This window comes from Lepisosteus platostomus, chromosome 4 (genome assembly GCF_059453375.1).
Source record: "Lepisosteus platostomus isolate fLepPlt1 chromosome 4, fLepPlt1.hap1, whole genome shotgun sequence".
Lineage (NCBI taxonomy): Eukaryota > Metazoa > Chordata > Actinopteri > Semionotiformes > Lepisosteidae > Lepisosteus > Lepisosteus platostomus.
The window spans coordinates 63,443,411-63,459,427 of NC_142614.1; the positions used below are offsets into that span (position 1 = coordinate 63,443,411).

The following is a 16,017-nucleotide window of genomic DNA, read 5'->3' on the forward strand; positions in this document are numbered from 1 at the left end:
GTAGGTTGTGCCATCATTCAGATGGCACATTGACCCCTGGAAGCGATTTCTCAATGACCTGATTCTGCACAGTGGGACGCATAATGGCTGCAGTGGTTCACCCAAGTGGAAAGTTCATTTCAGTTGCTGGAGAAGTGGGGAAAAGCACTACGCTAATGTAATTTCTTTTTTTCTTTAAAATCTGCCTATAAGCAACGAGTTCAGGAATAGCTGTTAAAGGAAGCACTTGCGAAGGTGGAAGAAGGAAAACTAAAGCGTACAGAAAACTGTTGAAACCTGATACTTTGGAAAAAATGTCAGAGGCTGAAGCTGTGGAAAGGCGTGATGCTGACATGTCTCAACAGAGTGTAAGGGGCTGTGTTCAGTTCTGAGTAAAACATACCTGAAGATAAACAACCAGAATAGGTATAGTGAGAACTGTAGTGGAGGACCTTTTACTGTCTGTGAAAAAGAAGATAATTTACCATCTTGATCTAGGCTACTTTTCTGTTTTTTTCTACTTTTAGCTCCTAGCAACAGCTCGTACATTATGTGCATTTACTATACACGCTGTCTGCATTGTTATTATATTTAATCTCTTGATGTATATTCCATGGTGCGCTCTTTTTAACTGCCCATTATTACTTCTATTTAAACATAATTTGGCTAGCCTGCTATGACAGCAGCAATGACTTCTGAATGGAATAAAATGGGACTGAGAAGCATGGGGTGGAAGGAGGTTGTACTGTATATATAGAAAGACTTGAAGTGCTCTAAACATCTACATTGTATGAAACCAATTTTAATCACCAAACTGTATTACAGAATGAGAAACAATGAGAGAAACAGTGATTAATCATTCTGACATTTGCAAGTGCATGAATGATATATTTAAATTTCAGGTCAGAATGCTACTTCTCTCGTGTTTATCCTTGTGTCACGTTTGATATCCATGTTAGCTACCTTTCATTTTTGTGGTTACCAGCGTCATTTCATGCTCTTCTGCATTCCTCTGCTTGACATGTAGAACCTGATTCTTCCACTTTTAAAGCTATCCAACATCCGTGTTTATGCATTTAAGATTTAGTGCCAGCTAAGATGTAAATTCACTTGACTTAAGCAGCTCAGGGGAGCAGATGAATTTCAAGGAGAAAGTGATACAGGTTTGCTGAAAAATATTTCAGCCTAAAATAACTAAATGTATTTCTTTGGCTCAAAATGGATACAAGAGGATACATGCAATACATTGCTGTGTTCAGTGAGTAAGCAATTTTGACATTTCTCTAAAAAAATGCTGATTCAGCTTCAGTCACATGTCAAACCTTTTTCAATTAATTGCACCTTAAATGTAGAGCTACTTGATGTGTGCAAGGTTTTATTTGATATTGTCAAACTGAGAGAGTTTTTTTTTACCAAGGAGGAATACAGTTTACTAATGAAGTTCACAATAATTTGTAATGTTTATTCTACTTAAGAAAACCCATAATTTATATAGATTTGTATGCCTGCTTTCTGAATGAAGAAAGAAATAGTATACTTAGGAAAAACAGCTTGTACTGTATACTATTCAAGTTAAAGACTAGATTTGACCAGACTGAGTGTTCCCGTGCTATTATAGTAATTAACAATACAGATGTGTTTCATGTATTAAAACAATGTTTCTCTGTGACATCTGTATTTTTAATGACCATAATGCCATATTACGTAATGTAACAGATAATTAAAAAGAAACTTCTTATTGGTGTACAGCTCTGATCTATCAAGATCTGACTGCATGTTCAGACAGCTGGTGTCGGCATGGTGATCTTTTTACTGCATATCACAGAATAGATTGCATGTTCATAACAACAAAGATTTTTGCTTGAGTTCAGGTTAAATGCATGATTTCTGTGCCAGATTCTGTGCCACATTGCTGGAAAAAATAAAAGCATGGTGGCTGATGTTGTTCATTTACATGTCGCCAGGTTTTCCGACCATGTGTCTTGACTGTACACAACCAATAACAAGCTCAAATGCTACAGACGTTTTGGTGGAAAATGTGTGGCAAAATCAAACCAAACTGAATTTATAATGATAGGATATGAGAGTTGTAAGAGAAAAGTTTATTTGTTACTATCTTTGAATATTACACTACTTAGAATAGTACTAAGCAGTGGATCAAGGTAGGGAATAGCATTTCAGAGAGAATAAGGAAGAAGACAGATATATTTTGTTGAGCAAGTGAGGAAGGGAAAGATGACTATTCCCTGCTTGCAAAACCATAAAATAATTTTTCAACCACATTATTCGTTATGATTTTTTCCATTTCATTTGATGCATTTACACAAAATCTTTTTTCACTTTGTTCCTCAGCACATCTAACAGCAGAATTAAGTTTGTATTTACTTTTAGTGCTGTTATACTGTTGGTATTTAAAAAAAACTTTTCAATATATTTTGAATTAATCTTAGATGAATTTGTATTTACATTAATATTCTTGTCTGCAATGATAGAGTCACCTAGTGGTACATACTGTAAGCATAATTATATACATGCCTCGTCTTTCAGAAGGTGTCAACACTACAAAATGAAAGAGGGGGATGCTTTAACAAACTTCTAAATGGGATCATGATTAAATATGATTCCACGGATAAAGAAAATCCAAGGTTTTAAGCATCTTATCACACAAAATGTAGGAGGCATGAGAATATAAAAGACACAAAAATTGTAAGACAGCATCCTGAGCATAAAGTATCAATTACTGTGTTGTAAAGTATATAGAATCACTTGGCATTCATTCGAATTTGGTCACATTTAAATAGCATTTCACTGAAGAAATACATTTTATTTTTCTTCCTTCTTTCAGCTTTATTTCATAGTACTTTCATGGTCTTTGGACAAACTCAGTTCACCGTCATTCTGATGCGGAAGAGCTGGGAAGAAGCCAGGAAATATTGTAGACACAACTTTGTGGATCTGGCTGTAGCACAAGATGAACAGAGGTACCAGTACTTAATGCAGTGGATGAAACCCCTGAAACAGGGGAGCTTTTGGGTTGGTTTACAAAACAGATGCCGCAACAACTGGACTTGGGTTGATGGAAGCCAATTAACATATAATGAATGGACTATATACCCCCATTGGACGGGCTGTGGGAGTCTTTACCTGAATTCTAATGATTCAAAAGCATTGCTGGCTCGTTGGTGCAAAGAACAACACTTTTTTATATGCCAAGGTAAATTATAAGCACATTAGTCAAACACTAAAAAGGCAGCATTATCTGACTCAGCAACCCAAGGCTTATCAGAATGAGAATCCTCACAGGTTTTAGAATTGTTCCTGCTATTTATTTCATTATTTAATAATGAATAATAATTATTTCTTTTAAAATAATTTCACTAAACTTCAGTGTCGACTGAAATGAGTTTGATTGATTTTCTAACACTCTCATGGAATGTAATTATTTAGAAGATAATTTCACCAAGCATTAAGTTGTCACCGCAACTTTTTTAATTTTTTTTTTTGAAAAGACACTGTTTGTCTTAGTACCTCCTTCAGTCAATTTAGAACATTAGATTAGATTATAAGGACCATAAAAACTTGCACATAAAATGTGCATGTCTTTCAATTGTAAATGTTTCTTGATACAAAGATATCTGATTTTTTTCTTTTTGTAGGTCCAACTCCTCCAGAAAAGATAAATGTTAATTCTGTTGGGACAGAATATGTTGCTTTAAGTTGGGAAAGACCTTCCATTATGGTGGGAACACCGTACAGTTTTAACGTATCTTATTTTTCCCTTTATTGGGAACAGTATGGGTCATTTATTTTAACCTCCAACTCCACAGTCATTTACGGCCTAAAATCAGGCAGTGAATACATATTCAACGTTTCCATAGTAACTAGCACTGGAAGCCAGAGTTCATCTGCTTCTCTAAGACTTCAAACACGTATGTATCACCTTCTTTCTCTCTATATCTCATTAATGTTATAGGAAAACAGCTGATGAACTGAAATCCTGATATCAGTTAAATTAATTAATAGTAAATAATATTTTAATATTTAAGTGTCCCAGAATGCACAGGATTAAAATCGCAGAGTTTAATCCTGTCACTGTTCAAAGGCAATATATGTTTTTCATTGTCTGCCTTTACAGTACATCCTGAATCTTTCAATTTTAAACTCTTGCAAATGAAACAAAATTCATATTTGTGAAAAACTACTCCTCTCTTTAAAATATATACTTTACTACTGGCTCAATAAATTACTTTATTATTATGAATTAGCTGACAAGTGTAATATTTATAACTCAATCCTTAATCTGGTGTAAAATTAAATTTAAATTAAAAAATAGTCACATTAAGATTAAATATAGACATTTTCTGTTAAATACTAATAAAATATTAATGCTTCTTTATACCTGGTACCCTTATTAAGACTCTGAAGATAAGCAGTATAATTCTGGAACTGATATTAAAATGTGCCACAGCCATGAAATCTTTTTGTAACATTCTGTTATAGGTCTGCACCAACCAGAAAAGTTATGTATTGACTCAATTGGAGCTGATTCAGTTTCTCTAAGATGGGAGAAACCTGCAACAGAGGGGGAAACGTCATGCCAGTTTAAAGTCAACTATGCTTCCAGAGATGGAGAATTTCAAGGGTCCATGACTGTCCCTGAAACCTCCAATTCCATGGTCATCTCAAACCTGAAATCAGGGACCGAGTACATGTTCAGTGTCACAGCAGTGAGAAACAATGGAGCTGAGAGTACACCTGTCTCTGTGTTTCTCTGCACATGTAAGAGTCAAAGTCTCGTTATAAAAGAAGACTGAATTTCTAGATGACTGAAAAGTTTATGTTTGCTGTGCATGATAATAAAAATGACAATGATTGTAAAAAATAATGTATTTACATACTGTATATGTTCTTCCCATCCAGGTAAAAATGAAGTAACAATCTGTAAGATTGGCTGCATTGTTCTGGGAATTCTGTTGTGTTCATCAATGGTCCTGTTAGCCTGGCTCTGGAAACAGCTGGTACTCGTAAAAAAAGGTAGGAATCTAAAATGTGTTTAACTGTCCCACTGTTTCTTTTTTGTTTTTAAATGTCTGCTCCCATCTTTGTATTTTTATGGGCTTATAAAAATTATATCTTATCATAAAAGAAATATCCAAAAGAGATGTCCAAAAGATGAAAAAAAAATGACTGAAACGTGTATATGAGGTCGCTGATAATCTTTTTCTGAAAATAACCTACCACAATTTTCTGCAATAGACATCCAAAAAATGAACAATAAAGGAATGTTCAAGGAAAACATTTTTGTAGTAACATACTAAAATGATGTATGAATGAATGAAAAATATCTGTGTTTCAGGTGGTTGCCAGTGTCATGTGATCAGAGTTGCTGGGCGTGTTTCAACCAAGCTTTTAGGTGAGGGACTAATCACAGTAAAGGAAATAAGAACAATGCAGATACAATCTAATCACAGTAACACATTCACTTTAAGTCAGAAAAAATGCAGAATTGTTTATAAACAGCATTTTAAATGCTTCTGATTGTGAACTGCCATATTTATTAGATATGGAAAATATATTTAGGTACAGTATTTCATACATCCATTCCACCTGAATACTGTACATGCATTCTGGTAGACTGAATACATGTACAGTAAAACCCAATGTACCACCTTATCTGTGTATTTGAGCTCAGTATGTCATCAGTATGCATGAGACCCATCTTGAAACTTTCCAATGTACTTTAACTATAGAAAATAAAGCAAGAATTGCTTGTTTCTGGGTTTTTACTTAACCTTTGCATAGTAGAATATGGAAAATCAGACGTTTATATTATTAACATATCCTAAGTGCAGAAGCCAATTATACCCTAAACAGGTTATATATCATCTTTCCCCTGCCCTCAATAAAAATACATATTCTGCTACCTTTAACTAGGCATGATCAAAAACTGCCTTCAACACAAAATGTTGATGTCTCAGTCAAAGGTCTGAAAGGTTCTCTTTTTCTGTACAGTAGGTGGGCCAAAGCCTTCACTGCCTGTGAGTTGGATTTGATTTAATGTGGTTTTAAAACCTTCATCAGGAACATACCCAGGTAAAGTATCCCAAACAGAGAAAATAACATTACATTGGTTGTCTGGGATCCTAAACAGAAACAAAAAATCACGTCTGCATGCAATTCTGCTGAAAGAAAGACATTTTTAACAAATGTGTGTGTCATGGGTGACCCCTTCATGCAGGATGATTTTAGTTATTGTTGTCAACTACTGTACTACCTTACAAATTACAAGCATGCCAGGACCCATTTTTTTCACAACAGGTTCTTTAGGTCTCTCAGATCCACCAGAGCCATTTTACCTTTTTAATACAGTCTATCAATCTACCCGTCACACTGGAGTCATGACAACAATTTCTATAATTGCCTGCCTGACATACAGTACAGAGCATATGACACAAATTATACACAAGGGGTGCTCACTCACAGAGCAGCACAAGAATCCCAGTTACTGAATCTTCAATGTTTAAAAAGAGCAGTCCAGCAGTACTGTCCTCCAAAAACCACTCCAGTTAGTGGCCTACCATGCTCCTTGCTGCCACAGCAAAAAGTACTGCCATCAGGAACAAAGTGGTACCTTATGCCCACCCACTGGCCAGAGTCTAGCCTCACCCGTGGGAGCAGGGGAGACGATGGCAGAGCCTTCCTCTACTGCTCTCTACAGAGTCCTTGGTGTCCCAGTCCTCTCCTGGGGCCAGCGGTGCAAACTACTTGTACATGCCCCCAGTTCCTCTCTGTGCTCCCTGAGTCCCCTTGGGGCTTATGAGGAAGCTGAAGAAGCTCTTTCCTAGCCACAGCTCAGAGCTTGTTAATGGTGTGTGGTGGGGCAGAAAAGCCCTTGTGATATCTTGAGTGTGGCCAGATATTATTATTATTATTATTATTATTATTATTATTATTATTATTATTATGTTATTTGCCAAACCGCTTTATATCGGACGATGTTGTGGGAAGCCGGAGCCTACCCGGCAAGCAACAAGCGCAAAGCAGGGTAAATCACCATTACTCTCCTTGAAACGGCATTTAAGTAGGATTTTCAAAAGAAGTACATAGCAATATAGTATGTCTACTTAAGGATTTTAAAAAATCAGGAATAAATAGTAATAAGTGTCACAAAAAAGTGAAAGAGATAATGAAAAAGACTTCTAAAATGCTATGCATTCACATAAAGAAAAAACATTTCTTATTCTTTCAGTATACAGTGACTTTTTAATCATTTTCTTCCAAGCATGGAAATCTTGCAAGTATAAATCAGTATTGTCATTTTCTGAAATTTAAAGGAAGTAAAAATGAAAGGTCTGTTAAATATTTAGAAATCTTCACGCACTAGAGAAACAGGAATCAAGATAAAGATCTTATTTTATTTTATAAGATATAAAGATGTTATTATATTCATAGTCTTATTTCCTGTGCCTGCCAAAATTTGAACACTTGCCAAGGATTTACAAAGCAGCGTTTCAATGTGTAGACACACAGGCTGTTGGCCAGCAGAGGTCACTGTTACAAGAGCCATGTTGTACTTACTGATTTCTCATGTTTCTCTAAGAACGTACAGTACTGTGTTTTTCGGAAACAGTAGGAGCATTCATGCAGAACATATGCTGCTCATGATTTTCATCATCCTCACAATTTACCAAATAGATTACATCATAGTGACAAAGATAAAGTTTAGTCTTTCAGTCCTAAAGGATTACAAAAAAACCTTTGAGTAGGGCTCTCTAACACTTGTCCTGGAGAGAACAAAACCAGCAGGATTTATAGGTAGCCATTAAATCATCAGAATTTAAAGATTTGGGCCAACTGGACTATAATCAATTAAACAATGGATTTAGTAAATTAAATAATTTTAAATACGTTATTTGGAACAAACATTGCAATACCTTTCAACCTTAAAGGACTAAAATTCCCTTAACAGAACAAAATCAATATCTCAATAACTTGCAGCATTCCTAATCTCCAAAACAATGCTGGATTTCGGGTGGACTGTAAGATAAACTGTATTGGAGCTCTACAGGACCAGGGATTTGATAACAAAAATTCAGTTTAAACTATTTTATAATTTCAGGTCAATACTCATTTCTCACTGTATTACTCATCTAAGTACTATGCAGCACACAGTCAATATGCATACTCTGTAGCAACGGGTTACATCACAATCCTTTTTCAGTGATCTATCTAATACACTGCCCATATAACTTTTAGAACCTCTTTCTGTCTTTACAGATTCTACTGGGAAGATATCACCTGCTGAATCCATTAAACCTGAATTGTTGCTTGATAGATTTTGGTCCATTCGCATAAATCAAGCATTACATGAGGCAACACACACATTGGTATTGAGTTTGGTCAATATGTAATGCGTGCTTGGGAGATAAGTGATGAGGGAGCAGGCTCTCTCTATATTCTACTTTTTTTACCTGCAAATTTTATATTTTATATTAATAATATATACATTATATGTTGCTGAAAATCTCTACAGTATTTAGATTAATAATTATATGAGACAATAAATTGTCTTGAACAGTATTGAAATGGTGTTGATCAGAACTGCAGAGACACTAACTGGAACAAACTGTAAAAGTCACACTAATATGCAGAAATGGAATGTTTTAGGTTAGTAGATTAAGACATTGTTATCCATATAATCATGATCAAAAATGGGATTTACTGATTGAAGAAAAGCAAAATCAGATTTCACCTTTAGTGTTAAACTTTTGAGTTTGATACTGTATTTTTTGTTAATAGTACTTGGAGAAAGCAATTTTGGATTCCAGTGTAGTTGACGCATTTCTTCATCTGATTAAAAGAAAATCTCTATAAATAGGCTTCATCATTCAGTGCTTCTCTGTAAAAATATCAGTATTTATCATAATTTTCATTCTGAATGATTCTTGTTATAGCATTGAAAGAGTTAAGGTGATTTATATCACAAGGACATATAAGATTTGATAGAATTTGAAACCTGTAACCTGTTTAACCAAACATGAAAAAATCTATCCTAGAGAGCTGATGTATGCAGGTGATGTAATGTAGTAGGTGCACCTACAGTACCCTACTAAGAAATTCTGTGGCCAGGAATCTGTGCTGATTCTTAACAAAAGACAATAAAAGACAGCAGTATACTCTGGCAGTTGCTGGTTGTATTACAGATTATTTTAAAATTGTTTTATGTTCATGTGTGTAAATTAAGCAATAAAGTAACTGGGGCATTAAAAATTACTTTAATGTAATTAGCCCTGGGGAAAGCTGTTTTTCTCTTTTGTGTCTTGTAGTATACATTAAAAAATCCTGGTGATGTTTGGGTTGTGTATTATTTGACAAACATGTCTAAGACTCATTTCATCTACTTACATTGAATTGAATTTCTGGGAGTGATGAGATCCTACTGCCCTGTCTCATCGGATTGAAGCTGAACTTTTTTGCAATGTACTGAAAGCACTTTTCTCTAAATGCAAGTATGGCTAACTGGCTTTAACTTGGTGCAATGCCTTTATTTTTGCACCCTAGATATTACTTTTACTTTCTGTGTGCTAAGTGTCAACAGTAGTTGTTATTATACAGGTACCTACCATTAGAAAGGCGATGCATGTGAATGAAATGTCAGACGTTAATGTTGCTTAAATGTAAAAAAATGAGACTATCAAATAAAATTGCTCAGTGGATTATACTTTTTGTGTCATATTATACTCATTTATTTAATATCCGAACGTTACCTTCATTTGTTTCTTTTTTCCTTAAAACAACAATTTCTTTCTTACCTGTGGTTTACAAACTAGAATGTCATTCCCTTTTGTTTCTTTACCCTTCACTTTTTTTCTATTTCCTTTCTGCTATTAAAAATAATCATACAAATGTAGGTTGTAAATAATTACTGCGTATAGGATGATGTATACTAAAACATGCAAACCTTTTTATATTTATTCCTCTCAAATATTTTAAAAAGCAAATAATAAATATTACAAATGATGTAAATCACAAATTCTTTACATAACAATCATTGGAATTTGTAACTTCACTCAACTATGTTTTCCCTTGTTTACTTTGTATCGCTTAGAACCCAGACAAAACTTTGTGAACTGTAAACAAAGATCTTCTTTTTCAGTGCCAACAGCCTATTAATATCCGTGAGAAACAAAAACGCCTTAGTTTATTTTTTTAGCTGTTTTGTTTATTTACACCTTGCTATAAATACAGTAAAATGTAGACAAAGCAGTCTTTGTAAAACCTTTCTTTGGGCTTTGTATTAGAATACACTAGCAAAACATATTTATCTTTAAAAGGTCAGTAATCCTGCAATGGTTATTACAGAAGCTGTAACTCACTTTCTCCATAGTTTGACTTGGGCGGGGATTTCACAGTCTGGCAAAACATTCTCTTACTTAAATATAAGCCACTAACATTCACCAGAGGGTTAGTCACTTATTCCCTTCCCAGGAAGACAGAAAGCAACATGGCATTTATTAAGAAGATCTTGCTATTTTTCTCACTGATGCCAGTATTTGTACTCTCTGAAAGCGACCAGATTGTTGAGGATGTAATTGAAGAAATCAAACCAAGTAAGCTTTCTCTACATTTTTTCAATAACCTAATATAGTCACAAGTTGTCTTTTAATCATGTTATTAAAAACATATAAAGTGGAAAAAAAATAGTGTAGGTGATGCTTAATCTCTTGTCTCCTCAGTTATTATCCTGCAAATCTGGAGTCAGGGACTGTGCATTATATTGTGTGAAGTTTCCATATGATATACAGTATGTATATTTGTGAAAAGCAAAGAAAATACTAATTGGTGGAATAGATGAAAATTAAAACCCCGTTCTTTTCCCTTTGGTGATACTGTAAGGTGATAATCTTATTATCCTGAAAAACGGTAGTGTCCAAAATGATAGACTGAAAACAAAGGTTCTTGTGTTGTACACGGAAATTAAATTATAAAAAATTACTGGTTACAGGAATGTTTTAGACAACCTTTAGCTGTGTAGAAGAAAAATGAAAGAATGCTGTCACCTTGTAATTAGTTATTTGCTGTTAGTTCAGGTACAGGTTGATTGCGATGTGTTTACTTAATTGACACAGTGAGATAGTTGTTAGTTTGTTTCTTACGTTACTGTATGTCTGATTCATTTTTTACACTAACAACCAAGTCCTTTGAGCCCAATTTTCAATTCTAGGCAGAACAGAAACAAGATTTTTGACTTAGAAGTACTATTAGCAGGGATCTACTGTATAATGATACAGGAGTTAAAACTATCTTATAGATAGGAAAAAAGAATAATAAAGAATTAGAATTAGCGAATATACATAGTTCAAGGGTGGTAGACAAGTCCTGATGGTGGGGTAACAACCCATATCAAACATGGCATAGAGACAGAAGAATGTAGATATCACTGCTTCTAAATAATAAGACACATTTTTTGTGGAATTGTACTGCACATAATAATTTACTATACATTCTAAACAGAATCAAAAGGAGAAACCAAGGACATGTAGCAAGTATAAAATGAAAGTGGAAAATGCAGTCAATCATTTCAGAAAAACAAAATTAAATTGTGAAATACATCTGAAATGAGATCATCTACAGTATGGTCATCTTTGGGATTTTCTTTTGAGGGTATATAAAGCCTGTTGGTGCTCCTTTTCGAATGGATCCAAACAGCCCAGAAATCCAGAATGTGGCCAACAATGCTGTTGCAGAGTACAACAAGATATCCAGAGGAAAAAACTATTTCATACTTCTCAATGTCACGTCTGCTGAAGCACAGGTAAAACGGCTGGTTAATATACTGTACAGGGTATACTAAAGTAGAAGGAATACTTAAGTGTTAAGTAAATATTGGGAGAAAAGGGTACACTCAGATGGAAAATAAAAATCATGACATGGCAAATATTGGCAAATGCTTCTCTTCTGTATTTAGAATTTGGCAGGAAGAGTGCCAAAGCTTACAATTAATCCTACTGGAGGTTTCAAGTTTTTGTTGCAAGAAATGAAAAACAAACTTTAGACTTTCAAGACACAACATTAATATAATCTAATATTATCAAACATAATATTTAATCCGACTGCTAGAAGTAGTCTATTTTATTTGGTTTTAAAGGGTATGGGTTTTAAAAATCACTAGGTTGCTTGTAATAATGATATTTAGACATTTTGGCCAAGGGGCAGCGTAGGGTAGTGTTAGAAGATCTTGACATGCTGAAGGTTGTTGTTTGAGTTTCTGTTGCAGGCAGTTCTGTTGTGTTATTGAACAAGGTGCTCACCCCAATGGCTTCAGTGCACCCAGCTGTATAAATGGGTACCAGTGTTGCAGGGGAAACCCCTGATATCCCATCCAGGGGGAGTCATATACTCTGAATCTACTCAGCAGTGGGAAAAACAGAATATACTTCAGCCTGATGGGTCTCTTGACTTGAGTATGGAATTTACTGTAGTCTAAGCATTCTCTCATTGTCAGCTACTTTTATATTGACTGATATCATTATTATATTGGTCTTTTTCTAGCAGGCAAATGTTGTAATATGTGTTTCTGAGTTTCTGCTTTTCCTTTTTGTTGTTAAAGGTCACAAATACAATTACATACAAGCTCAATGCTGAGATCGGAAGATCAAAATGCAAGAAGTCTGAAGATATCAATTTAAAATCATGTGCCTTAGGAAAAAAGGTATTTTCTTCAGCTATTTTTTTCAGGTTTTGATTGGTGGGGTGGGATACAGTATATGTCAATAACAAAATGCATCTCCTTTGGAGAAACCTTTGGTTTCTCATGTCTTTATCTGGATAAATAAAAATACACAAAAAATAGACAAGGTATCAGAAGGGGACCAACTTTCAGGTTAGGATGAGACTTGCATTGAAAGTTATGTTAATTAGCAACACAGGAGATAGAAACTATCTTATGACTTCTCATTCTGAATTTGTGCTCATAAGATAGGCAGCAGATTGATGTCTTATGGGTCCTCATCATGTAGCATAATAAGCAGCATCCATATTATATAATTAACTATATTATTTCTTTTACAGAGACTCAATTGTCACTTTGAGATCCAGTTTCATCCTTCTAAAAACAAGAATGCCCTCACTGACTCTAAATGCAAGAAATAGGTTTTCTCTGTTGTTTCTACTGCTTTCTTAGTTTAGTTGCTCCCTGTTTAACCAGTTGAATAGAAGACTCTATAATGTAACTGGATATGGCATATTCTGCATAATTGTTCCTTTTTAAGAAAACAGTTTAAAATCATATATTTTTATTAAACTCTTAAGATTACAAAGCTATTAATTTGTGTTGGGTTTCTTATATATTTAAAACTTCAATTTTGATGCAGTGATAAATATCTACATTTTTAGCTGCATGTGATGTTTTGTAGCCTTTTACACATTAATGTAATGTGCAAGATCCCAGATGGCTTGTTTGTTAAAAGCCTCCACCCTGACCACAGGACATGGCCTATAACTTACAGATCTGGCTGTACTTCTTCCAGCCTGTTCCAGGAGCCCTTCATTGGCTGTGGATTAACTGCAGGCTGTCAGGATTTGGTTAAGCAAATTGATGTGAATTTTTTTGGCTCATCATAGAGAAAGAACTCCCTATCGTTCACTTTGTTCCATGACGTTTTGGTTAGATCCATGCTTTGCTTTCAGATGGCACTTCAGCACCTCCTAGTTACTTAAAACCACAAAACAACGCCCTCAACAATTTCTGTACCACAGAACTGAATCTACACTTCCATGACCCAGTCTCAGCAAAACCTGTACATCGTGTTCTATATAAAACTGATATTTAGGGAATGTCTGTCATTCAGATATCACTTCTAAACAAGGCCAATGCACAGCAGTGCTTAACCTGGTGTATTGAGCACAAAGCCTGGACTTGTGAGCAGTGGAAGAAAGTAATAAGGCCTGGTTATTTGTCTTTTAGTCTTTTTCCTACATCTGGACAGGTACACCCTGCAAATATTGATTCCTCAAGAATCATATCCCAAGATGATAATGCCCCAATCCAAGAGTGGTTTCATGAACACTAGGATTAAGATAAACACCTTCCATGACCTCCCTCCTTACCAGATCTAAATGTCATTGAACCTTTATGGAAGGTTCTGGAATGTAGAGTGGAGATTTTCATCTCCTTCATCTTTAAGGAAACTGGAGGCTTTCCTTCTTGATAAATAGTCCAAAAACCAACTAAAGAAAGTTCAACATTTGTATAACATTATTCCAAGAAGGACTGAAGCTGCTCTGAATGCAATAAGTGGCATAACTCCTTAATACATATTCATACATTTCTTTATGATTCCATTATTTTGTCTGTTCTCTACAGTATATATATATAGGTATATACTGTTTCTGGTATTTGCAATGTTTCGTGGACGACAAAATTGTTTAGAACTACAGTATGTGACTTTTGTACTTATTATCACATTATAATTGCTTTCACAGTGTGAGTTATATGAAAATATTCTATTACAAATACTGTAAAAACCTTATGTAAATTCTTATGAATTAAAGAAAAATCTACTATACTACTGCCATTTTCCAGTGTACTCTTTGTTGAACATTGAACAAAATTTTGATAAATAATTGTATACTAAAAATATTCATTTTATGAATGTTTTCCAGCATCTATGATGCTTGACATAAAAAATGGGAAGTTTTCTTGTAGAAAATAACCCATGGCCTAATTTAAGAGTGAGAATAATATTCTAGACATGACGCAGACGTGTTTCTAACAATAGTCAAGCACAAAAACTGTCTCATTCATTGACCAACATAGTTATATTTTTTCATGTTTTGGTACACAATGATTCACTGGAATGTTTTCTGGGTGTTGCCTAAAGTTCCACCTTAAAAACCGGTCCCTTCACACATAATGTAGTTATGTGGGTATTAACTTACATGAAAAAACAAACTAAAAACATCTAATTTCCCAAATTTTCAATCACACTATCAGATGATCTGATCATACTTGCTATGTATCTGGTGTATAGCTACTGTAAATGTAAATAGGGTAAGCAAGTGTGATACCAGAAATAAATCTCACAATTAGTCTAGGTACTGTATCTTGTACTTGGCACTTTGTATCAATAATTAATTTACTGTAGTATGTTAATGATCTCTTACTAGGAAATATATGTGTTAGAAGTAAATCTGACCAAGAAGCATAATTTATTGGCAAATAGCCTTTCAACATATACAGGGTGACAATATTTATGTTAGAAAATGTATATTTTCTATACAAATTATTCATATTACTTTCTGCAAGTATCCACTGATATCGTTGTGCAATTTAAACCAGGTTTTCTAAGCTTTACACCCGAATTAAGCTTCTTGCATTAACTTTCTAGAAGGAAATTATTTAAATAGTGCTACACTTCTATGTAATTTTTGTATATATACACAAGAACAATCTTTTCTATTGTAGTCACATCTTAAGTAGAAAGACTTGGTGCTTTAATTCCAATTATAGCTCTGAAACCTGTGCTGTTGTTATTATGTACAGGCCCACTTCACCTATTACAGTGCGCCCCCTAGTGTTTTCTGCTGAATATTTTTCCGTTATAAAATAGTTTAGCAACATCTAAAAAAAATCATCAATCTCAAAAGCCTAAATCTCAAAAATGTAAATTGCTTTACAAAAATGTGTATTTGGGTGTCTGTCCTATTCAAGTTGAATTCTTTAAGGAAATAAAAAAAACATTAGCTACTTATTTTCTGACCTTTCCCTTCAGCTAAACAAAAGGTAGCTGATAATGCCACATTTCCTGGTATACAGAACATAAGAAGACGCTTATCACTCTGTTTTTACATTTCTGCCTTTAGAAAAACAAAATGTAAAGATTTTGAATATTAATTTTGACATTTCTTTTCTTATTTGATCATTCACAAGTCATGACAGATTGCGATACACTTTAATGACTTTGACTATTGCTCAAGCACTTGAACACCTAAAACACCTTATTAGTGAAATACCTGACTGGGCACATGTGGGAACGT

At 34.4% G+C, this 16,017-nt stretch overlaps 2 protein-coding genes across 4 annotated transcripts; both read left to right on the plus strand.

Moving 5' to 3' along the window:
• Positions 1-1,021: 1,021 nt before the first annotated feature.
• On the plus strand, positions 1,022-9,700 carry LOC148673592 (uncharacterized). Of its 3 annotated transcripts, XM_088630228.1 has the most exons (8): positions 1,023-1,237; positions 2,825-3,193; positions 3,636-3,908; positions 4,480-4,758; positions 4,900-5,013; positions 5,336-5,392; positions 5,992-6,072; positions 8,257-8,395. In XM_088630228.1, exons 1-7 carry the CDS (start codon positions 1,198-1,200, stop codon positions 6,030-6,032), a joined length of 1,173 nt encoding a protein of 390 aa, XP_088486354.1. In that variant the 5' UTR covers positions 1,023-1,197; the 3' UTR covers positions 6,033-6,072; positions 8,257-8,395. The 3 variants fall into 3 exon arrangements, with proteins under 3 accessions (XP_088486353.1, XP_088486354.1, XP_088486355.1); XM_088630227.1 differs by lacking the exon at positions 5,992-6,072 and having other exon boundaries at positions 1,022-1,237; positions 8,257-9,700; XM_088630229.1 differs by lacking the exon at positions 5,336-5,392.
• A 712-nt stretch (positions 9,701-10,412) lies between these two features.
• Positions 10,413-14,546, plus strand: LOC148673593 (cystatin). Its single transcript, XM_088630230.1, has 4 exons — positions 10,413-10,589; positions 11,643-11,794; positions 12,590-12,691; positions 13,051-14,546. The coding sequence occupies exons 1-4, from the start codon at positions 10,484-10,486 to the stop codon at positions 13,129-13,131; spliced, it is 441 nt and encodes a 146-aa protein (XP_088486356.1). The 5' UTR covers positions 10,413-10,483; the 3' UTR covers positions 13,132-14,546.
• Positions 14,547-16,017: the final 1,471 nt, after the last annotated feature.

What these genes read in the sequence shown, in the direction of transcription:
- LOC148673592 (XM_088630227.1), top strand. Translation starts at nt 1,198, where the DNA reads ATGGATACAAGAGGATACATGCAATACATTGCTGTGTTCA. An exon ending in TTCTCTAAGACTTCAAACAC is followed by an intron (nt 3,909 to 4,479) that starts GTATGTATCACC and finishes ATTCTGTTATAG; the next exon opens with GTCTGCACCAACCAGAAAAG. An exon ending in TGTTTCAACCAAGCTTTTAG is followed by an intron (nt 5,393 to 8,256) that starts GTGAGGGACTAA and finishes CTGTCTTTACAG; the next exon opens with ATTCTACTGGGAAGATATCA.
- LOC148673593 (XM_088630230.1), top strand. Translation starts at nt 10,484, where the DNA reads ATGGCATTTATTAAGAAGATCTTGCTATTTTTCTCACTGATGCCAGTA. An exon ending in TCACGTCTGCTGAAGCACAG is followed by an intron (nt 11,795 to 12,589) that starts GTAAAACGGCTG and finishes TTGTTGTTAAAG; the next exon opens with GTCACAAATACAATTACATA. An exon ending in CATGTGCCTTAGGAAAAAAG is followed by an intron (nt 12,692 to 13,050) that starts GTATTTTCTTCA and finishes TTTCTTTTACAG; the next exon opens with AGACTCAATTGTCACTTTGA.